General features: G+C 46.9%; 1 protein-coding gene and 1 non-coding gene across 10 annotated transcripts in view; both read right to left on the reverse strand.

Annotated features, from left to right (window-relative positions):
- Window positions 1–24,738, reverse strand: part of NAV2 (neuron navigator 2) — a 783,526-nt gene that overhangs the window by 285,889 nt on the left and 472,899 nt on the right. For all 9 annotated transcript variants that reach the window (XR_011484330.1, XM_070457299.1, XM_070457298.1 and 6 more), the window contains one exon: window positions 497–614. Coding sequence is in view for 8 of the 9 variants with exons in the window: in XM_070457299.1 (XP_070313400.1) it covers window positions 497–614 (118 nt within the window). In the remaining variant the exon portion in view is untranslated. The remainder of the gene's footprint in view (window positions 1–496; window positions 615–24,738) is intronic.
- On the reverse strand, window positions 3,820–3,926 carry LOC139031936 (U6 spliceosomal RNA). The gene has a single exon (XR_011484486.1). It is a non-coding gene; the product is annotated as a U6 spliceosomal RNA (small nuclear RNA).

Genomic DNA, 24,738 nt, shown 5'->3' on the forward strand with positions numbered 1-24,738 from the left:
AAAACCAGAACCAGCCCTCTGCAGAGACTGAGCCTTTGATTTCTCAGACCCAATTCAAGTTCGCAAGGAAGAACCAGCCTCATATTGCCTTTTCTTTTTTTGGACATCTTTCCAGAATAATCCACAAAAAAGCACATCATCGGGGTGGGGGCAATGAGAGAGCCAGAAAGATGACAGGAGGGAAGAAGGGGGACAGAGAGCCCCTCCATAAACCACAAGCATTTCCCCCCAGCCATGGCCAGTCTTTCTTCCTGGAGAAATCAAGAGATTGCCCTGTAGGTGATCTTATCAGGTAAAACGAGCTGGTACCCAGCCTCCTCCGGCACAAAAGAGTCAAATAAACTGTCAGCACACAGGACACAAACACTGCCTTTTTAGATGATGTCAGGGTTCCATCCCCACTCGCCAGACTCGACCCCTGGTGGACTGGTCTCCACGGTAACTCATCCACCCATCCCCCTCCACCCCACCCCCCTGAGGTCAAATCTGCTCTTACCTACAACCTGGATAATCTGGGCCAGGAGGACGCCGTCTGTCACATCTTGCTGGAGATCCTTAATGAGACGCTTGTGGCCCGATTTGGCTAGATAGTGATTGGCCCAGTCCGTGTAGATCTGCAAGAAAGCACATGGGCAACTTTAGGAACCCCGTCAGATCTCATCTCAGCGTTCCGAGCAGCTGCGGGGCCAGCATAGGAGCCACAGTCCCGCCGGCGAGCTGTCTGGGGCCAGCCCTCCCCATTAACATGCAGTGCATTATGCCCGTGGGGCATTCAGCTGGCCATAGCCGGGCTTTCACCTATTGAGAGATCTGCCGTCAAAGGCTCAGGAGAAAGCTAAAGAAAGCCTCAAAACATGCAGAGGTCTGAATGGGACAGGGGACACGGAACTAAACAGTCTGCACCAGACGGCTGTGAGAGGCTGAGGCTCTAAATGCAGGCGCGGTCTCCCCCGCCCCACCGCCTGACCCGGCCCCGGCCCATCTTTTTCTCTTTATTGAGAAAACGGATGGGGAGGTTACCACCCATCAGGCAATCTTTTCATGGGCCATTTCAGGGAAAGGAGTTCTCAGGAGCTTGGGTCCCTTGTAAGGGAGCCAAGTACCAAAACACAGAGCCCTTCAATTACTCTTGTGTGAGTGGAGTTATTAATGGCCTCACAATCATCTCAAATTTAATCAGCTTAATTTAAAAGCCCAGCATCATTTTCACTGTTGGGATTCTGTGAACAGCAACAACAACAACAAAAATAAAAACCCCAGCAAATTCCAACACATTTAAGCAGAGCGTTGGTGAGCATAGCACCTGAAAGGCACAGGCTGGGCTGCCATGGGATCAGGAAAGCAGACCCTTCTGGGGGACACACAGACCTGCCCCCCCAAGTCACAGAGCCACGGACACAAAGAGTATTTTCTTCCAACAGGCTGACAAACCAGCAAGACTCTCGCCTGAAAACTGTCTCCCACAATGACACAAGCTGAAAACAAAATTGAAAACCTTCTCATCAGTTCTGTGTGCTAAGTTTCCTATGAGGACTTATGAATTTGTTGGGGAACATAAAGGTTCTATCAGAACCTTTTTTTCCCCCCCAGGAGGGATATGAACATATGGCTGCTCAGAAAGAGAAGTGGCCCATCTCGGCTGGGCCATGTCAGTGGCTGCAGCTCATGTACTAACCCACAGGAGGTTTCCACCGAAACGATGAAGCCCATCACCATAGCTCCATCAGCCAGCCTGCTCTGAGATCTTGTGTGACTCACAGCAGAAACCCCACCCCTGCCCCAGCCCTCCCTCCATCCTCTTCTTCCCCACACCTTGCGCATCAGAGGAGTCTCACACCATGGGGTTCTGCCCTTCAAAACTCCCAAAATGTGGGTTCAAGGGCCAGGGCCTGGACTTGCAAAGCAGGGCCCTTCCAGGGAGGGGCACCTCTGACCACTCCAACAGGGACCAGTGAAGGCCCCATCTCAAGAGTGGACAAGGCGGACGTGCCCTTTTCTACTTCATCAAGAGCTGAGAACAGAAAACTCCTGTCCATTACTTTCTTCCCTCAAGACTCCCAAGTTGTCAGATCAAAAATTTTAGTAGAGCAAGATCATGTTTCAATTTCACAAGCCCTGAGAAATCTAAGGAAGTGGAGCCCCATCTTGGTCTCCACAATGGCCAGCCTGAAAGGTCAATGATCACTGGATGAAACTGTTAAGAGGGAGAGAGGGAAGGGGAACAACATTTAAAAGAAAAGAAAGACCAGGATTCAAGTCCCACCTCTGGAGGCTCCCCAGGGTGGGGGTTTGGGGTTGTTTTGTTCAATGATGTAGCCCAAGGACCTACAACAGCACATGGCACCTTAGAACTTCCCGATGCGCAGGTGTGGAGGAGTGGGCGTCTGACCTCAGCTGAGCACCTTAACTCTCTGAGCCGAGGTTTTCCTATCTGCAACATGCGATCAATACTGTGTACTTGTCAGTTCTTATGAGTGACACAACATATTTTTTTTTTAAATAGTGGCTTATACAGAGTAGGAGCTGAGTAACAACTAACACAGACCCTAAGACATGCCCCACACTAGTATAAACACTTAACACATATTCACTCACTGCATCCTCATTCTGTGCGGTAGATGCTAGTGCTGTGTCCATGCTTCAGAAGAGAAATCTGAAGGGCAGGGAGGTAAAGGGACTTGTCCAAGGTCACCGGGAAGTGGCAGAGCCCAGAACTTGAATCCAGGCTGACTGGCTCTAGAATCCCTTAGATGCGCTCAACACGGCTTCTCTGAATGAGTATGAATTATTCAAATCACTCACCCCCTCCATGACACCCTCCTACCGAGGAGACTCATTCCTCGATCCAGTTATGTTCACACTGAAAGAATTGTTTACAAGAGAAAAAAGCTCCAAATCGGCCCTTTGCTGTCATTTGACTTTCCTGGGCTTCAGTTTATCCAGCTGTAAATGAGCACAGCCAGGCCTACTTCAGAAGGTGGTTGTGAAGAACTCAGTGAAGCGCCATCTGGAAGGCCCTGGCCTGACCCACATGGGGCTCGGGAAGCAGAGGCAGTGGGTGGTCACGAGGAGGGCTTTGGCATGAGCAGGCAGCTTTATTATTTTTTATTATTATTATTTTTTCATTTTTTTTCCCATTTATTTTTATTAGTTGGAGGCTAATTACTTTACAACATTGCAGTGGTTTTTGTCATACATTGAAATGAATCAGCCATGGATTTACATGTATTCCCCATCCCAGTCCCCCCTCCTACCTCCCTCTACACCCGATCCCTCTGGGTCTTCCCAGTGCACCAGGCCCGAGCACTTGTCTCATGCATCCAACCTGGGCTGGTGATCTGTTTCACCCTGGATAATATACATGTTTCGATGCTGTTCTCTTGAAACATCCCACCCTCGCCTTCTCCCAGAGTCCACAAGTCTGTTCTGTACATCTGTGTCTCTTTTTCTGTTTTGCATATAGGGTTATCGTTACCATCTTTCTAAATTCCATATATATGTGTTAGTATACTGTAATGGTCTTTATCTTTCTGGCTTACTTCGCTCTGTATAATGGGCTCCAGTTTCATCCATCTCATTAGAACTGATTCAAATGAATTCCTTTTAATGGCTGAGTAATATTCCATGGTGTATATGTACCACAGCTTCCTCATCCATTCGTCTGCTGATGGGCATCTAGATTGCTTCCATGTCCTGGCTATTATAAACAGTGCTGCAATGAACATTGGGGTACATGTGTCTCTTTCAGATCTGGTTTCCTCGGTGTGTATGCCCAGAAGAGGGATTGCTGGGTCATATGGCAGTTCTATTTCCAGCTTTAAAAATATGGAACGCTTCACGAATTTGCATGTCATCCTTGCGCAGGGGCCATGCTAATCTTCTCTGTATCGTTCCAATTTTAGTATATGTGCTGCCGAAGCGAGCACGAGCAGGCAGCTTTAAACATTAGCTGCCAGGATGCCTAGTACACCTGTGACCTTTGGCCTGGGTGTGCTCACGAGGGAAATAATAATACCTACCCATCATCAGGTGATTATGAGGGTGAAACAAGTTCATATACTTAAAGAACACAGAATCTGAGACTTGCTAAGTGTCCAGTAAATAAAAGGAATAATGAGAAAGGTGACTCCCAGCATTATAAAATGGGCCAGAAGAAAACCAGCCAAAGCCTCTACCTGGAACCTCCAGGACACAAATGACTCAAGGACACACTCCCCTTCTCTTTTGTCACAAGGTACAATTTCAACAGTCTGGAGCACTCCCTCTGCAATCACAAACCAGGGTAGATGGGAAAAGACAAGCAGGCCAGAAACCGGCCAGGCTGGAATGGAGAGCAAGGCATCCACCCCCAAGCAGGAAACACACCCCCAGGGATGTCTCAAGCCCTGGAGGGATCCGACCAGCTGAGGGTCTGCGGGACCAAGCTGCTGCTGCTAAGTCACTTCAGTCGTGTCCGACTCTGTGCGACCCAGCAGACTGCAGCCCACCAGGCTCCTCCGTCCCTGGGATTCTCCAGGCACGAACACTGAGGTGGGTTGCCAGAAACCAAGAGAACATCCCAAAGCTTAAAGCTGTCTGCCCCACAACCGCCAGCTGAGGTGAGAATAGGCCATGGGCAAGAACACCGCTGAGTGGGAAGCAACTCAGGTTCCTCTGCTTATTCCCTTCTTAGGTGATAAAGGGTATTTTAAAATAGACATACTCTGTCTAAAGCCAGCCCTCCATGTGTCAGCGCATATCAGCAGGAAACCAAGGTTAAGCAAGCTTCTTTCATCAAGTCCAGGGGTACCTACACACACAGTGTGGAGTCCTGGTGAGGCCACACAGGTATCTGGTATACCAGGGAGAACTTAATTTTACAGTGGTCAGCAATGGCTCTGCCAGAGAGGTGACCCTCTCTACTCGAAGCTGTGTAAAACAAGAGCTCTTCTTTTCCCAATTTGAATCTACCTACACACCACTGCCAACTTCACGTTCCAACAGCACACCTCTAATCCTGTCACCTGCTCCAAAAATCATCAATGGCTCCCCACTGAACTACAGACAGACTTTTCATACTGCGACTCAGGGCAAGTCTTCACACCTACCCACTCTTCCCCAGCTGGTGTCCGACCTTGCAGGGGAGGTGGTGCTTGTGAAAGTTAAGAGCATGGGCTTGGGCACTGGCCAAGTCAAGCTGGCCCTTGGCAAGTGAATTTATATTCACCTCTCTGTACCTCAGTTTTATCCTCCATAAAATGGGGATCACACCAAATATACAATAAGGCCAGGGACTGGCCAACTGTAAACAGGCCAAACCCAATGGGCCACCTGCTTCTGTAAACAAAACTCTATGGGAACCCAGCCACATCCATTTGCCATCTGTAGCTGCTTTCATACCACAATGGCACAGCTGAATAATTGTGATACAGACTTTTGGCCCACAAATCCTCAAATATTTACTGTCCGGTTCTTTAGAGAAAAAAGTAGCCAGTCTGTGTCATAGGCACTGAATGATTAATATGCCCACACTGAACAAATGCTCAGGAATAATTATGATTATTATTACCGCAGGGAAACTGGACCTCACACTTTCCCCACCTCTGAATTCCTGCTACCCCACCCACCTAAGGGCCTCCACTGGGACCACCCAGCAGAACTCCATTCCTAGGCTGGTCCTCCATGAAGTTCACTCTTGATTTCCCGATTGCATCCAAAGCTGCATATGAAGCAGGGAACCTATACGCTGGCACCATCACCTCACCCCCACTCGCAGGTTGGGGGCAAAGATGGTGTCCTGCCCATCTCTGGGCCCAGACGTGCCTCTCAAGAAGGGGGCACAGCAGGGGCTTGGTAAGTGGTTGTGGAGTTGAGCTGAACAGACAGCAAAAGGGCAAATCCTTGAGAAACTGATTACATTGGTGACTTAATATGAGCTCTCAGCAAATACTCAAACCACGATCTCAAGTCTCTTTACTGATTGAAAAGAGGAAGGAATAGAGAAAATAAATCACTCCATAGTGCAAGCTCACTAATCAGGACCCAAACAAGAATCATTAATTTATCTGGAGTTTCCCCTCCCTAGCTCTCAACTTTCTGAATAAATGAGTCACAGGAAAATGCCTAGATTTATCTTAAGAAATACAGTTTTCATGGGTCATGCTAAGCACTGACACAGGTCAGGGCCCTCCCCCTCAATTACTGTTTCAGTAGCCCATGCAATAACTACCATTCTTCCTAGAAGTACCTTTGGAAAATAAACTCACAACATCCTTAGTCATTAAGGACTTCATCAGGTTCAGAAACTCAACAAAAAATGGAACAGAGTGTGTTCGAAATCTTAAGCAAGGGCTATGGCATGCAGGGCATCCTCTCTGAGCCTCAGGCATCCAGAATCAACTTCTCCAGAACCTTTCCTTCCCCAGGATTCTAGAGACTTAGAACTGCTGCTGCTCCAGGCAGGCTCCCTGGAGCCCACCGATCCCTGATGGGTGGACGTTCAGTAGAAATGGGCAAGGCAAAGAACCGCACAGTTCTGGGAAAGAGTAAAATCATCATCGCCACACCCAACTCCAAATGATCACATCATCCCAGAGTAAAAATTCTAGAGGAACAGGCTCTAGAATCATCTCCCACTAGTATCCGCAGGAGTCTTTCCCGCTCTGACTCATCTCACTGAGTTCATCACTCTCCCCACCAGCTCCGGCAGGAGACCCCATCGGTGCTACAGAAGCACGTGGTAAAGGAAAGGAGTTCTGTCAAAGCTCGAAAAGAAAAAAGGGGAAGGAAGACAATGACAGCTGAGAGCGAATTCGTTTTGATTCACTTTATGAGTCTTGACAGGGTTTCAAGGAGTGTGTCATTTATTTGCTTACAGCTCCACCTCATTTCGTATCAAACAGGCTGAAATCAAAGAGGGAAAGTCTTGACAGATCAAGTGAAGTAAAGAACCCGATTATCAGTTGCAACAAGAAAACTGATAATAATTGCACTGTTGTTAAACCAATGGGGAAGGTGCCAAGTTTATACTGCAATTAGCTCTCCAGTGAAGGGGGATGGGTAGCATTAGAAGGAAGAAACCTCCCCAAATTCTATAAAATAACTGCACCTAAAGTCATTGCCCTAACAACTCTTAAGTCCAGACCAACATGCTGGGTTGCCTGATGGATCCAAAAGGCAGCAGACAGAATTAGCACAGCAGTCACAAGAAGAAAAGGGTGCAAATGAATCTCTTAGCAGGAAATGCCAGAGTGGAGATTCAAGATACATTAGTCATTTATTAATAGCATCTGAGGTGGTTTCCAGCCAATCAGTTGTAAAGAGAACCTATTGTCTGGCCTCCATTCAAGGGCTCACTGTAGACTTCAGGGATATCTTCAACATCATATCGTTTCCATGACTGTGCAGTGTGTGGTTAAAACAGCTTAGTTCTGATTGTCCCGAAGTACAAAAATGACATTGCAACAATAGTACAGTGTCCACCCAGCACCTGAATACACAAAGAACGATTATTCAATTAGTCACAGTATTCAGAAAATCAAAATACACCATTTGTTATTAAGGGCAAAGCTAGTTAACACATTCACTTCTGCATCCCTAGCATCTAGCAAGAAGTCTGGTACCTACCCCACAGGTGTGGTGTGCTCACATGTCCACAGATCATTTCAACCGCCTGGGGTGAAGTTAGGGGCCTGAAGTTGTTAGATGGTAGCTTTTTCCCATGTTCCCGCTCTCCCCACCAGAGTCTAAGATATCCTCTCTCAAGGTAGACTCTGCCTTGATTAAAATCACTGCCTTGAAATAAACATTCAGATGGGCAAATGATGCCCTATACGCTGGAAAAAGACAGGGAGCCCAGAGTAGCCAATCTTTGGCTCAAGGCCACAGAGTACGGGCAGGGCTGAGCCCAAACACTGGGGCTGCTCCCTGTTTTCTCAAAGGAAGAATCCAGCTCTGCTTGGCGACCTTGATTCTTACTACCTACTCACCCCGGAGGGCAGTGACTCCTCCATCCACATCTTTGCCATCCAGCCAGGTGGCCCACGGTGAGTCAGGGGGCCCGCACTTACATGGTGGTGATATGCAGGTTTGCCTTACAGACACAATGAGAGCATGTATGTCAGTGGTTAACACAGCATCTGGAGCACAACACTGAATAAACAGTTGTTACTCATGTTCAAGTGGAGAAGGGAATGGCTACCCACTCCAATATTCTTGACTGGCGAATCCCATGGAGAGAGGAGCCTGATGGGCTATGGTCCATGGGGCCGCAAAGAGTCGGACACGACTGAAGCAACTTAGCACGCGCACGCACACACACACACACACACACACACACACACACATTCATATTCAAATTAATGTAAGTTTCACGGGAATATGTCATTCTAGATTACTGAAAGCTTCCTCTTTTGAAAGCCACCATTTTTAACTATGTCACTGGAACTCTTTCCCAAGATTATCATGATTCATGCTTTTTAAATTAACCCAATTCCATGTTTTCTTGATGACCCATGGATATCACTATGAATAGCATTTTGATGCATTCAAGGATGCCCATAAGGCTGCAGAGTTACTGGACTGCCTTAAGACCCCAGAGTCCTTTAAAATTGGGTGCAGAGTAGAAGAAGTGCCATTCAAGTCAGGGCCTTGATGGGACTTTTCCTCTGAGGAGAACACATCTAAGTGTGCAGACTTTCGTGGTACCCCTCTGATGCTCTGAGGGTCATAAGGGAAAGCCTCTTGGCCCTTAGCTGGTCTCTAGACAGTGAGGCTGCTAGAAAGCTGAGATCCTGGAGCACCAAGATGTGACCAGGGTCTGTATCTCCAACCCGAGCATGTGCCGAATGGTACTGCCAGTCCCCATGCTCAATATACATTTTGGAACCTGATTCACAGGAACTTGTTTATACCAAAGAGTACATATCCCTGTCTGGACCCAGAAGACAGCAGCAGGCAGAGAGAGGAGCCCACTGCTGGTTTTCCCCCTTTCTAACTGGCAATAACCTCTGGCCACTGCTGAGTTTTCCAAATGTGCTCACATACTGAGTGCAACACTTTAACAGCACCATTTTCTTAAGGATTTTAAATGGCTCCTCTGGAATTGTCACCTCCATTAGCTTTGTTCATCGTGATGCATGCTCCCTAAGGCCCACGTGACTTCACACTCCAGGATGTCTGTCTGGCTCTAGGTGAGTGATCATACCATAGTGGTTATCCGGCTCTTGATGACCTTTCTTGTATAGTTCTTCTGTGTATTCTTGCCACTGCTTCTTCATCTCTTCTGCTTCTTAGGTCCTTACTGTTTCTGTCCTTTATCGTGCCCATCCTTGCATGAGATGTTCCCTTGATATCTTCAATTTTCTTAAAGAGATTTCTAACCTACTTGTCTGCACAACCACCAAAGATGCCCCCTGACACCAGCCCACAGGTATACTCTTGTTCCAAAGGGATACACCCACGTGTCAACACACACACACACACATGTCAACACACACACAGCAAGTTAGTAGAGGAGGGGCAGGGCTTATCACTAATTTGAATTTCCATCCCCTCCCCTCCCCCATCTCCACAACACCTTTCTTTCTACTTTACCCCTAAATGATATCAAGTCAAGATAATAAGGTGCTCAGAGCCACGTGCATGCCACAGTACATTGAGCAAACACTGCCGGAGCAGCTGCCTATACTAGATCTCGTTCTTGTATAGGATGCTAACTACCATCAGCCAAATTCTATAGTGAGTTCATAAAAGAGAGCACCTTTTAGAGTCAGACTGCTTATGTTTCAGACATGCCTCAACCACTTCCTGCAAGAGTTATTACGGGCAAGTTCTTTAAACTGTAGCTGGGCCTCCATTTCCTCATCTGTAAAATGGATCAACCTCCTATTCAGGTTCTTGTGAGACTGCAAAGAGGTCATCTAATAATGCCCAGTGCATAGCAAGGGCACACAGCATGTTGGTGCCACTCAGTAATACCATGGGGACGATGCCATGCGCTGTGAGCACTTGCCCGACCAACAGTGGATTCCTTTAGTTCCCAACTCACTGTGAGGCAGGTATCATCTCCCCCATTTTACAGATGAGGAAACAGAGGCTAAGAGGGGAAATGACTTTCCCAATTTCACACACAAGAATGCAGCCTTTGAAAGCAGAGACTCTGGCTCCTAAAGAGGCCACACAGCTCCTCAGAGGCCCACGCAGGAACTGCTGGCCAGAAGGGAGAGTGTCACGGCTGTGTGGGAAAAGCAGGCAGAGAAAGCAAGGCTCATTGCACAACAGCCACCTCAGTGTCCCTGGCTCCTGCCCCTGGGAACAGAGCTGGCTGCTTGTCACTCATGCCTCATGGACCCAAGAGGAGGGGCTGACACTTTCCCACGTCACCAAAGCACAAAGCCAACATCATAGTAGTGTCACTATCACAAAAATAAAAAGGCCAATACAACAGGGGTTACCAGCGCTGGGCTGTATCCAGATGGGAGTAAAGTCGCCCGGTTCCTCCAGCCTGAAGTGAGCCAGGGCTGCGGGGGAAGGGCCCACAGCCACACAATAGTGGCATTGTCTTGTGGGAACACCAACCAGTCACAGGTGGGAGTGCACAACAACTCCGGAGGTTTTGAAACTGTGCCTCTAGAAAAATACACCAGGCTGGCAAATGTGTTGGGAGGCACTGGCGAGATCTTGAGGAGGAGCACACAGGTGTCTGCTCACCCCACACCTTAGGCTGAGTCACCTCTGATGCCTGGGATGCCCCTGGCTTGCTTGCGCCCTGTCCTCCTGGGATGGGCTCTGCTCTACACCGCTCTGGACAGGACACACAGTCCTTTCCCGTTCATTTCCTGGCTGATCGCCACCACCTGCGCACAAGGGGAGCCGGGCTGCTGTGGAGAACCTGCTGAGTGCCAGGCGTTGTGCACCTGTCATCTACAAAGTCTTCCCACCCCGGAGAGACAGCGGCAGGAGAACAGAAATTCTCATCTTGTTTTATTCACTGAACGTTCCCAAAACATCCAATATGGTGCCTGGCACACAGTAGGGACTCACTAAATACCTGTGGACTAAATGAATCATCCCCATTTTACAGGCTGGAAAACAGAGGCTCTAAAAGGTTAAGAAACGTACACAGGGTCACAGAGCTAATTAAAGGCGATGCTCCATTTGACCCAGGCCTCCTGGTCCTACGGCTACCAGCTCTCACCTCAAGTGTGACCCAGATCTCCCAAGGGCCTCCTGGCAAGTCAAACAAGGCCACGTAAGGATGAAGACCTATCACCAGAGGCTTCAGAATAAAACCCCCTCTGTACTTCCCCTCACCCACTCCAAACTTAGAAGATCTGAGTAACTTCTGACCAGGGTGTCTAGCATCTTCAAGAAAGTCAAATGTCAGAGCCCACTTGAAACTTCGAGTATTTTCTCTCCCTTCCTGTGTTCATTAGTTACTGACTGATGAGAGATACTTCAAGTGCTTCCCCTACATCTGTGATGGGAACCAGGCCCCTCCAGGCAGGCCTGGCAGGTGGGGAGGAGGAGACGGCAGGGGGAGCTGCTGAGCACACTCTTGGAGAGTGAATGTTCCCAAACTCAGCAAGAGCTTTTGAGAGCTGGCTGGCAGGGTGGCCACACCTGAGGGGCTGGCGAGAACCTGGGTAACGATACAGGCCTCCCTCCAGCCTGGTCATGAAATGACCTTCTAAATATCAGCCTCCTTCCGGTCCTCCAAGCCCGCACAGTCCCCCTCACCTGCGGTTAAGGGGATACCGATCATCCTTTCTTGGTCACCCTCTGTCCTGCCAGAATGCCTCAGTTTGGCTTCCTAAGCACAGGCTCCCCAGGATTTTTGCTCCACTGGGTCCAGTTACCTTGGAGTCCTAGGTAACTTTTGGCAGGTTGCTTAACCTCTCTGAGTCTCTGTTACCTTTTCACAGGATTGCTGAGTGCATAAAGTGAAATGTTGGATCTAAGGGACCTCACGTATTTGGACAATATGCCAACGCTTTGTGACTTGAGCAAACCACTTTCTGAGCCTCAGTTTCTACACCTGTAATATGGGATGATTATCTAGGGTGAGGACTGTTGTGAGAACTAAATGAAAATGTTTATAAAGGGCTTAGCACAGTGCCTGGCACATAGATGGAACCTTTAAATGTGAGCTTCCTTTCCTGCCTTGTCTCCATGCCCCCTGCCCATATATCCCTCTGGTGTGCCACTCATACATGGGCTCTGCCATGTTAACCTTCAGTCCCCGCTCGTGGGTTTTCTGGACCGGTGTGTCCTTCCATATCCCTCCGTTTAGCAGGATCCTCTTTTCTAGAAACCAGCCCTGACTGCCGGGCTTCTCTCCTTCCTCTAAACTCCGAGTGTACCAACAATTAAATATACCTGTGTACCAGCTCCCAGTCCTTGTGCCTCTGCCCACACCATCCTCTCCCCAGCAGTGCCATCTCTTCCCCACCACCTGGCAAATGCTTATTTGGGCTCTTACGAGCCCGGTCAAGTGTCAATCCCTGTAAAGCCATTCCCAACTCACTGTCTCACTCCCATCAGGAAATTCTTTGTTCCCTCTTCTCTGGCTCCAAAAGCACTCTGCACATGTCTTCATCATGGCTACTATAACCATTCACATGTCCAACAGGGTCTTCTCCAGGGGTAGAGAACAAGTTCTCTACACCTCTGAAACTCTAGCACAATGCCTGACTCATTACAGGACCTCAATAAAGAAGTACTTATGGATTTACTGCAGGGTCAGTGGGTGGATGGATGGACGAGAAATGGAGGGGTGGACTGGTGAATGCTCAGATGGACAGGTGGATGAATATAGGGGATGAATGAATGAATTTGTTCTCCTTCACTGCCTATAACATAAAGCCCCTTAAGTCAGAGATGATTCATGTATCTTTCAGACCAGTCTTAGCACAAAGTATAGAATGGGCACTGGTAAGCAATACTTCCCTCTGAGAACTTCCAGCAACATAGTAGCAGGACCCACTTGACCATGGATATTAAAGTGCTATTTAAAAAGAGACACACACACACAATATGTTAGAGCAGGCTTGCACTAGCTCAGGAGAGATGACTGGTTAAACTTTCAGGAAATCTGTGAGTTGATTGTTAATTAGCCATTAGTGAAAAAGGAACTATCAGAAAGAGAAATTTGAGAAAACAATCCCATTTACAATTGTATCAAAAATAAGATACCAAAGGCTGAGTTTTCACCTTTGGGCCACACCGTTTTCTGGTTGTCCAACTTTGCATTACCAGATTAGCCTGAAATTTATTCAAAACATTTTCTGAAAAGATGAATAGGAAATGATGCGACATTCCTGATCTCCATCAGTAGATATTCCTGATCCCACTACCGTGCTGTCTTATGAGGTGATTCTGAATCCCAAGAGACCAATTAATTCATCCATAATCACAACTACAGAATTTCAGTGACAGAAGAACCTCCAGTGATCTAACTCTAAATTTACAGTTGAAGAAAGTGAGGATAATTTAAGTTAAATCCCTTTTATGTTATCCCCAAACTTAAATATACGGCCCTGTATGGACTTAAAAATATACAGTCAAATCAGCCATAAGATCACAATAAAATATACATGAAGCAAATAAAAATGTACTTTGTATGATAAAGCTGAACTTAGAAAATGAAACATCCTGAAAAAAGAAAATATCTCATCTAAAATTGTTTAATTTAAAATTATTTGTCTAATTTTACTGAGATTTAATTTACATAAAATGATATGCATATATTTAAACTCTACAATTTGATGAGTTCTGACCTATACAGACCCATGAAACCATCACTACAGTCAAGATAACAAATATTTCCAACAACCCCAAGAATCTCCTTGCAACCCTTTGTAATCCATCCCTCACTCCACCACTGGCGCGAGGTTAACACAGATCCGCTGTATGTCATCACAGATTCACTCAGGCTTTCTGACCTGTATGTAGTATTTTTATATACTTTAAAATTAAATTATATAAACTTACAATTAAATTTTTAAAGGTGGTCAGACTCAAAACTCATCACTTTCCATTTATCTTTCTATATTTCACTATTTTTTATGCTTAAGGTGATTTACATCTATTATACCCAGATGAGGGAAACGGTATTACGCACATCTCTTGCTGGGAAATATTGAGAGCAGGAGGAGAAAGGGGCGACAGAGGATGAGATGATTGGATTGCATCACTGATTCAATGGACATGAGTTTGAGCAAACTCTGGGAGATAATGAAGGACAGGAGCCCGGTGTGCTGCAGTCCATGGTCACAAAGAGGTGGACATGATTGAGCCACTGAAAAACAACTTGCCAACTCAATTCAGAGACGCTATGTTTGGCAGACTGAGGTCAGTCTCGGTAGGAGGACTGACCTTGGAAAGCAGAGAGTGCTACCAGTGAATGCACTGTTGACCACCACGAGGCACACACAGGCAGGGGGGGCTATTCATTATTTTCCCCTCTCCCCTTCACCCCACACAAAGGAGGAGGGTTTTTTGTTACGTAAAATAATGGGTATGAGTGTGCAAATTTAGGTGAGTGCTAAAAAGTTTAGCATCAGAAAGAAAGAATTCAGGGAGAGAGAGAGAGAAGAGGTCTGCAGCTGGACAGACTGGGAAGCAGGGAAGCTGCGTGGGCAGGAGGAGGGGAGAAGCCCTGGGAAGGAGATCAAGGGGGCATCTGACAAAGCTGTACATGATCTAAACTCTCCCCTTTGAAACCTTCAATAAAATCTATATTCTTACCAGTGCTTTCTAGGGCAAGTGGAATCCCTCTTAGGAAGGCGTAGAGGTCCAAGTCCTGTGTCTCAGTGGGTGACAGGACAGGAGAGAGCCACAATTAGGTTACTTGCATTCAAGAGTGATGAGCTTTATCCACAGGGCCAAATGGGTGGGTGGCCAGCTCTCCGAATCCCTATGCAGCACGGAACAGGGTGTTCATGGAAAAGCACTCACTCCAGGAATGCTGGCTGACAGGCCCTCTTGGCTGCCTCATCCTCTCCTGCACAATAGTCTCTTGGATGCTGGCTTTGGTCTCCCAAATATTTATGGTCCACAAGCTGCCCCGCCTCTTCCTCCTCCCCACACTGACTTCACCACCCACCAAGGTGTCCCAACTGGCTCAGCTCACAAAGCTCCTGGTACCCAGGCACTGGGCCCTGGCGAAGCCTGACCCTGGCGATCAAAACTCACCTGACTAGTGTTCCATTCCATTTCACCAGGCTTCCAAGGTCCCGGGTATGCAACTCTGCCAGGGATGGCCTGGTGAATCACTGTTCCTAGCTAACATTTACCTTCCCAATGGAGTCATCAATGCTTTACTGTCAGGATATGGATACAGGGAAAGGCAATCACACTGGCAAGTTTGGGAGAGAGATTTTCTTTAAATGTTAAAAAGATCTTTCAGGGCCAATCAGATCACTGCAGGTGAGCGGCTTACATAAACAACACATTGTTCGTTAAAATTCACAACCCTCAGGACAAACTGTGTGCATTCTTGGTAATTATTTAAGGATGCTCTTTTACCCAGGAAACCTGAGCAGGGGATGACAGTTGAAGGATTTCCCCTAGGTCAGATTTCTTGAGATTCAAGAGCCAAAGCACACTGATTGATCAGGGAAAAGCAGATCCAGAAAAGACCCCCATGCATGGGGGTGGGGGCAGGCCCCTTTCTTGCATCAGGGGCTGTGACTGAAGGAGGGGACAAAGGAAGGTGGTGGGGTTCTCCTCTGGTTCCACCGAGAGAAAGGGGGCAGGGGGATAGCTGAGCGGCCCTGGAGAATCAATGGGGTGCCACGTCTCCGTGCTCTCCCTCACTTCCAAGCAGGTTTATGGTTGGCAGAGGAGAAAGACAACATCCACGAATTTTTTTAATTTTCTGTTAGTGACAAGGAGAAAATGATGTGCTGTGGTTACGAGGATGAGGCCAGATCTGAGAGCAAATCCTGGCTGCACCTCTGAACATATCCAAATCTAGGCAAGTTACTTAAACGCAAGCTAGGTTTCTTCATCAATAAAATGGAGACAGTGGTACCAAGTGCATGTGTGTGCATGCTTAGTCACTCAGTCACGTCCGACTTTTTGTGTCCCTATGGACTGTAGTCTGCCAGGCTCCTCTGTCAGTGGGAATTCTCCAGGCAAGAATACTGGAGTGGGTTGCCATGCCCTCCTCCAGGGGATCTTCCCAACCCAGAGATCGAACCCAGGTCTCCCGAGCTTATATTAAAAATTGATGAGAAAAAATGTGCACACCTCCCCACTCCCCCACCCCGAGCCCATACACACAGGTATCCAAGGAGGGATGACAATGCTTCTCAAAGAAGGTCTAGGTGCTCACAGGGGAACCTTAGAAGGTCTGGCATTCTCAAAAACTATCAGAGAGCGGCATCCCATTGGGCAGAGAGGCACTAGGCCTGGCAAAGACAGCACGGTGCCACTTGTGGGAAAGTTGCGTGACAAAGGCTTTAAAAATCTCTGGAGGCAGGCAGTTCCCAGCAGTGGCTGGCATTGCTCTGGCCCAGGACACGCTGCCCTGCGCAGTCTCAATTTAGTAGGCGTCTCCTTCCTTTCTGAGCAACCCCATGGCCAAGAGACTTGGCCACAGTGGAAGTGGTCGTTGTGCCTCGGGCTCCTCTCCAGCCCAGATGTCAGAGCTCGAAGGCCTGGGGAATCTTGGGGTTTCTGTGTTTTGGATTTCTACAATAGGCTTTCACTAGGAAGACTACCAGATACCAAGCTGGCCCCCAGGAAAGAAGGGGCCAACCTGGCCCAGAACACAAAAGAATGATCTGCACAAAGATACTATTTATCCTACAAAGTCCTAAAAGAAAGTCCCAGTTGATTCATCTCAAGAAGAAGAATAAAGTCTTAATTACAGCTCAGTCACTGCCTCCCACCTGCGGTGCTTACAGTTTAGAAAGCTCTTCTGGAGAGACAATCTAACCTGAGCCACCCCACATTTCTGGGGAAAAGGGGAGACAGCCACATTGCTTCTCCCCACTTCACAGATGAGGAACAGGAGAGCTGAGCCGATCAAAGTGGAGCACCAGCACGGCGGCCCAGGTGTTCTCACTCAGCCCAGCCATCGAGCTGTAGCTCGACAAGAACCACCACCAGGCCAGGTCATCAGCTGGCTGGGATGGCAGGAAGTTCTAGGATGGAAGGGGAGGGAATCCTGTTCCTAAGAAAATCAGGATTCGAATTCTGTGTCTGTCTTGCCAGACTCAGCAGGAGATGGAAATCCCCATGCAACACGTGAGAAGGGTTCACTGATGCTCAGAACCACATACCACAGCTTCCTCCTACGGAAATGTCTATTTTTAACATCCTACCTCAAAGGAAATCTCTTCCCTGGGGCAGTAAGCCTAGGTCCTGGAACTGAAAAGTCACAATAAAAATAATAACCCAAAGACACTCCCATCAATCACTTTTGGCCTGGGTGTGGTTAGACCTCTAAAGCAAAAGACACAATGGTGTCCAATGTACCAGCAGGGCTCAGCCTCTAATGAGCCAACACGCCCAGAGGAAGGAGGCCACAGGAGCTAAAAAAATACCTGGAGCTAAAAAAATACCATAGAGCAGCTCATACAGAAAATGGCCTCAAAGTTGCATCAGAAGATAGCTTCATGCAGGGAGATTTTTTTCCTCCATCGTTCATGCCAACTTCATTCATACCCTTCCACGTAAAGGAAGGTACAGACTACCTGCTGACCTAAGCAAACATGTTGGGGACTTAAACATGTTACAATCAGGCATTCTAAGGTCAGTTACACAGAGTAATCATTAAATAAATAAGGAAAACACACTCTTTCCCAGAAAATAAGTCACTATACCTTATAACATAAGGTTGCCTAGAAAGCTGGGTCGGGGGAGAGGACAATAAACTGCACCATTGTTTGCAGGGTAAAGGAAACACAGCAAAGTGGCCAGTCTGATTATCTACCCAGAGAACCCCTCGGCCACAAGCATCAGGGGTGGCCATCAGCCCAATGGTCACACTAATGGTCTAAGGGTGAAGGAGGCAGAAAGGAAAAGAAGTACATTTTGCCTTTTTGCTCTGTGTTGCAAGTTCCCAAATGGAGTCCCCATGGTCAGCAGAAAGTCACAGAAAGCAAGTGCCATCCGGCTTGAAAGAGCCTGTCCAGGTTGCCCGACCAGGGCTGGCGGAGGTCAGCGGTTTCCTGCCTGAGCTGCTCCCACGCTCACAGAACGAGTGATCGCTTCCCAGACGGATCCTTTCTCCAGGAAAGCTCCTGAGTACTCCCGTGTACCTCCTCAGCCACTTAACAGAGGTGAATCTCACTCCCGGTTTGCACCTGCTGAGGCCCACCAGTGAGAAAACAGACCTAGACCAGCCACACCTGTTAGCATCTTCGACCTCCCCCTGCCGCCCCCGCCAACCCCAGCTCCGGGACAGTTGCCTTTGGTTTAGGCAATTGTATCTTTTTCAGGCCTTCAACAACTTCTAGACAGATTCTTCCCTACCTGCTCTAAAAACAGACCACTGGAAGCACAGGGGGACAAATAGACACAGGAAGCAAAAGGGGACAACAAGGTAGCAGTTAGCTCAGCAAAGCTGCAGATGAAAGCTCTCCTGGTCCCAACTGGCACAGAAAATAAACTAGAACTGTCTCTAAACACAAGCCCAGATCCAAACAGACTTCATCACCTCTCACCAGGGCCCCTGCCAGTGGCCCCTCCTAATGCTTACCACTTTATAATGGTCGCAGGACTCCCGACTCTGGCCCCGGGCAGGAACCCACAAGCTGATGCTTATAGGCATGGCTCGACCCACAGCCCGCAGTCCCTGCAGTCCAGGGCCTGCGCCTGCCCAGGGTGTCTAGTTCAAAGCACTGCGGAGGCACGTGAAGCCTCGAAGGTTAATTTTAGCTGAAGTCACGCTCCTGCTGTGGTCAGATTTTCTTACACAGGCCACCTCCTGAATAGCGGCCACTTGTGTTACCCCAACGCTCTGGACGGCCCGCTGGCCCTCAGCCCCATCCTGCGGCCATTCTCCCCCCTCCAGTTCCCCCACCGCATGCACTTTGCCCTCCAAAGTTATCAGAATGTGCTTCTATTTTCATGACACACTCAAGGGAAAGAGATCACAGTTCCTTTTGCAGGCCCAGACACACGAACCTGGGGACTCGCTCCCCTCTCACTCAGGCCTGGCAAAGGCGGAGGGTTGAAAAGTTCACTTGACCTGGGGAGCACAAGGGAAGAAGCCTGATGTTTCAGCTTTTGCAGAGGGGTTTTGAAAACCTTTATCTAAACCATTAGTTGCATGGTACCCTCAGGTGTATTGTCTTCTTGCTGACATTGTTTTTGTCAAAGGAGGCACAACTGTGCCTGCCTTTCCATCTCTTCTAAAAGGCTGATGGACCGAAATCTGTATGTTTCTACCCAGAGGTCTTGCTCCTGCAAAGGAAAAGTGTGAGCCTTCATTCAACTTTGCAGAGGTTTTGAAAAGGCTACTGGGCACGTGCAGAGCCCCCGATTCCAGATTTCAATAAGCAGAGGCTTCAGGTGGAAGGCCCCTAGAAGTTTTTCAGGCACGGCTCACTTCCTGCTAAGTTCAGCAATTGAGACCTGGGAGCTCACCAAACCTTCTGTGCTCAGATTGCCTGCTAGACTCAATCCTGATCTGCTCTTCAGATCACCTGTTTTCAATGGGGACAGGACCGTAAAAAGGCTACGGAAAAATAAGCAAATCTAGAGTGGCCTACCAGTCTCCCACCTGACCCCACAGACTACAACTTTGCAGCAAAATTTTGGTGTGCAGTGTCTGAGGCAGACATTAAGGCCATGCCCAGAAACTGCTCTGTGTAGGACGCAATGCAATGTCTCCCTGCCTGAGGGGCTGTTACACTCCCATGGTGTCCTATGCCCCCCTTTCCAAAGACTCACTATGCTTGTATTGGATAATTACTTCATTCATTCAAGTACTTACTGAGCACATACTCTGCAGAGGTACCCCTCTAGGTTGGGAGGAGGCAGCAGTAAGAATGCTCTATGGGGCTTTATTCTACCGAGGACAAGAACTGGGAGAGACACACGACAATAAACTAATCAGCAGGTTAATATCAGAGAACAATGCTATAAGGAATGCTATAAAGAAAACACAGCGATGGGAAGTCCCTGAGAGTCCAGTGGGCAGGACTTTGTGCTTCCACTGCTAGGGGCATGGGTTCAAATCTCTGGTCTGAGAACTAAGATCCAGCAAGCCTCAAGGCGCAGCCAAAAAAATAAAATGCAATAGAGACTGAATGGTGACAGATGGAGTGACGTGACGGCCGGGAACTCAGGAATGGCCTCTCTAAGGAACTGACGTTGAAATAAAGACCTAACGGCAAAACGGCAGTGATCCTGCAAAGACTCAGGGCAGCAGTTGTCCCAGACCAGCAGTATCAGCATCACCTGGGAACCTGTCAGAAATGCAGCTTCTCAGGGCCCACTCCAGGCCGCCTGAGTCAGAGATGCTGAGGTTGGGCCCCAGCAGTCTGGACTTGAACAAGCTCTCCAGGTGATTCTCATGCAACTGCGGTTTGGGACCCACTGATCTAGAGGATGAGCATTACCAGGTGGAGAACTCCAAAGACAGAAATCAGTGGTTTTGCCCCTGGCTGGAATCCCCAGCCACCAGCCCAGTGCCTAGCGCATAGTAGGAATTCACTATTTTTGACTTCTTGCTGAGTTTTAAGCCCCAGCACCCTGGATCACCCCCATCCCCAAATAACAGAAAGATATAAATCACAAAAGTGTTAAATTCCTAAAACTTCAGCGAAAGCACTTAAAAAGAAATAGAGGAAGTCATTTAGAATTCCAGGTGGCCAGTGGGAAGCTTTCCGTAATGCCTGAAATGCCAGCTGCTAAGATCAACTCTTTCCAATTTAATAAACCTTGGCATCACAAAGTTGGCAATTAGATTTCCTGTAAAAGGCTAAATGCGGCGGCCTTCTGCTTCCTGGATTCTAAATTTCAGCAAGAAAGGCATTAGTGTGTGGCAGCTGGGATAATCATTTAATTGATCTTTTCCACCCATGGAAGTCTCCCTTCCCTGCGTCAACCCACTGAATTGTAAATCAATGTCACCTTCATTGTAAGCATGAAAAGGCAGGAAAAAACACCCCCTCCCCAAACCAAATAGGAGTCAATTTCCTAATGGAGAACTGGTGAGGCTCTAAATGGGTGCTGCCTTCCCCCCACTCTGGCCTCCTCCTGGGCCACACACACAGCTGCATGCAGGCCAATGGGAGCTCCAGAGACACGCAAAGCAGGAGCGAGGCACTTCCTACGGCAGGGATTCCTCGACAGAAAGGGCGTGGTTCCGATTCAGTCAGACCCAGTTCAAGTCTCCAAACTGAGCTATATTTCTAAAGCACCTAGAAAGGCATTTGGCATGTAGGAAGCGTTCAATAAATCACTTCTTTTTCTCCTCCCTCCCCAATCATGCTGTATGTAATTTTATTCATTCAACAAATATTTATCAAAGACCCCCTAGAGTACTCTTGACTGGAGAAACCCATGGACAGAGGAATCTAACAGGCTACACTCTATAGGGTCGGAAAGAGTTGGACGTGACTCAAGTGACTTAATGCGTCACTTTATATATACTATATATATATATATAATGTGTTATATATATACACACACACACTTACTGGGGATAGAGTGACGAGCAAAACAGACACTGGAGCTTCTTGTCTTGAAGGAGTGACAGGCATTAATCAAATAAAGATGTCAACTAAAAATAAAGAAAAAGATTCAGAGGGTACTTGTGGCAAATGCTATAAAGATGAGTATGTGGCACATGAGCCTATAATGGAAAAATCTGACCTGCCTAGAGTTTATTAAAATACAGATGCCTGGCTCAGCCATTAGAAAATATATTTCATTCAGTTCTAATGAGGTGGATGAAACTGGAGCCTATTATACAGAGTGAAGTAAGTCAGAAAGAAAAACACCAATATAGTATATTAACACATATATATGGAATTTAGAAAGATGGTAATGATGACCCTGTATGCGAGACAGCAAAAGAGACACAGATGTAAAGAAGTCTTTTGGACTCTGTGGGAGAAGGCGAGGGTGGGATGATTTGAGAGAACAGCACTGAAACATGTATATTATCTTATGTGAAAGAGATTGCCAGCCCAGGTTCGATGCGTGAGACAGGGTGCTCAGGGCTGGGATGACCCTGAGGGATGGGATGGGGAGGGAGGCAGGAGGGGGATTCAGGATGGGGACACATGTACACCCATGGCTGATTTATGTCAATGTATGGCAAAACCACTACAGTGCTGTAAAGTAATTAGCCTACAATTAAAAATAAATAAATTAATTTAAATTAAAAAAATACAACTGCATACTTGCCTATGTATCAATAATATGTTGTTATAAACTAATGTTTATCTTAACTTAGATATACTATCTATAGACACATGGGTTAGTAGGCACACATTTATTTCCTTCTTTCTAAAGGATCTAAAACCAAAGATATCCCAATAGCAACAAGCACATACAGTGTCCATATCTTGGTTTCTAATACCTTTTACCTACAATATAATGAGCCAGGGTTCCTTGGAGAAATGGCTGATTATCTTGGAATGCGACAGAAAATATTCAAGATAGGCCTGGAGGATATTATAGTGCCAGAAAGGAAGGATAGGCCCCTGCACCAGAAACACATGGATGGGGTTTGTCACCAGGACTCAGAAGCTAAAAGAAAGCACCTAACAGCCAATGCTGGAACAACTGACCAACAAGAGTAAGGGAGTAGTGGATTAAAACACAAAGTAATAAATATCCACGAGTCCACATGCGTGTGTCCATGGAATTTTCCAGGCAAGAATACTGGAGTGGGTAGCCACTCCCTTCTCCAGGGGATCTTCTAGACCCAGGGATTGAACTCAGGTCCCTCACACTGCAGGCAGATTCTTTACCATCTGAGGCACCAGGGAAGCCTGAGAAATAAAAGACTGGATAAATAAATAAATGGATGGAGAGAAGAGAAAAATCTCCCCTGCAAAGAGAATTACAAATAATTTGTCAATATTCTGTTCTCAAGGGGGTGCAGCATGAACTGCCACTCCTTTTCAGTGTGGGCTGCACAAGGAGAACAATATGGAAAGGGTGGGGAAGAGTATCTTTTTGGAAAACCTGACAAAGACCAATCCAGAAGGGTGATCAAGGTCAATATCTGCACCCGTGAGTCCTGTGGACAGTAGGTACCCTGACTCAGGGTGGTGACGGCGGCACTTGACCTCTGTGGTCTTTCTCCCCAAAACCCACAGTCTGGGTCTCCTCATGAGAAAAGCATCAGAATGATCTCAACTGGGAGGGGCCCCTTTACAAAGTATTTCACAAGTACGCCTCAAAACTGTCAGGGTCACCCAAAACAAGGAAAGTTTGAGAAAGTGTCACAGCCAAGAAAAGCCTAAGGAGACATGGCAACTAAGTGTAATAAGGTGTTCTGGATGCAGTCCTGAAACAGATAAAGGACATCAAATTAAAAAAAAAAAAGAAAAAATTTTGGGAAATCTGAATAAAATACAGACTTTAGTTAGTGATAGTGTTTTATTGCGGCAAACATACCATAGTGATATACTGTTAACAGCAGGAGAAACTGGGTGTGGAGTATATGGCAAGGTGCCGTACTATCTTCCCAGCTTTTCTGAAAATTAAAATCTACTTTAAAAGTTTATATAAGAAGATAAAACACAAGGCTCCACAACTGACTATAATATGCAGCCAGGTTTGAAAACTGAACTTTGAAACACCCATGGATAGACTATGGATTTAGCCATGTCAAGGGCAGAATGCGTTGCCTAAAGTTAAACCTGCGGTTTCTTCCCTCCTAGCTCAGTCGGTAAAGAATCTGCCTGCAGTGCAGGAGACCTGGGCTTGATCCCTGGATCAGGAAGATCCCCTGGAGAAGGAAATGGCAACCCACTCCAGTATTCTTGCCTGGAGAATCCCATGGACAAAGGAGCCTAACAGGCTACTTAGCGACTAAACCACAAAGTTACACTTAGAATCACAAAATTTCAGGAACATAATTATACACACTCACACACTATACATATATAGATGTATGCCATGTATATAAAGTCTATACTCTCCTTATCATATACAAGAAACTTCCTGCAAGGGTGAATTTCCTAGAATGCTCATTAGTAACTCTTAAGGATAAAAGGACTTAACAAAAAAAGGGGGGCCATTCGAAACTCCAGGTTTTGCTTTGATCCTTTCAAAAGGGCCATGAAAGAACTATTTGTGCCCAAAGAATGTGTTAGGAATCTCCCAGTTAACAACCCTGGGCCCCAACTCAAAAGATCCCATTTGTTCTTAAAAAAAGATTCTGCATTTGATTCTTTCTCACCTTTAAAAGGAGGAATCAAAATGCCTGAGGTTCTCTCAACTTTACCAGATCAAAATATGATGTGAGACATTGTAATAAACAACGTAAATTAGAATACACCATATCCTAAGATCTTCAGTAAGTAAAAAACGTCTTCAAAGTGCATTTAATTCACAGTGGCCCATGATTTGAGATTTTTAAGAGGGTGAGGGGAACCATCCTTCCTATGATTGGAAACACAAGCCAGCTTTCACCAGCAGTAGGTGGCAGCATTTCTGTTCTTCTGGACTACATTCTACATAATTGTACCAACTAACAGACAATTACAAGACAAAGGTTTTTCAAGGTCCTACTGCATATCCCATGTTTTCCATTAAAGGATAAACTCTTTCTACAAA

Source organism: Odocoileus virginianus, chromosome 28 (assembly GCF_023699985.2).
Source record: "Odocoileus virginianus isolate 20LAN1187 ecotype Illinois chromosome 28, Ovbor_1.2, whole genome shotgun sequence".
NCBI lineage: Eukaryota > Metazoa > Chordata > Mammalia > Artiodactyla > Cervidae > Odocoileus > Odocoileus virginianus.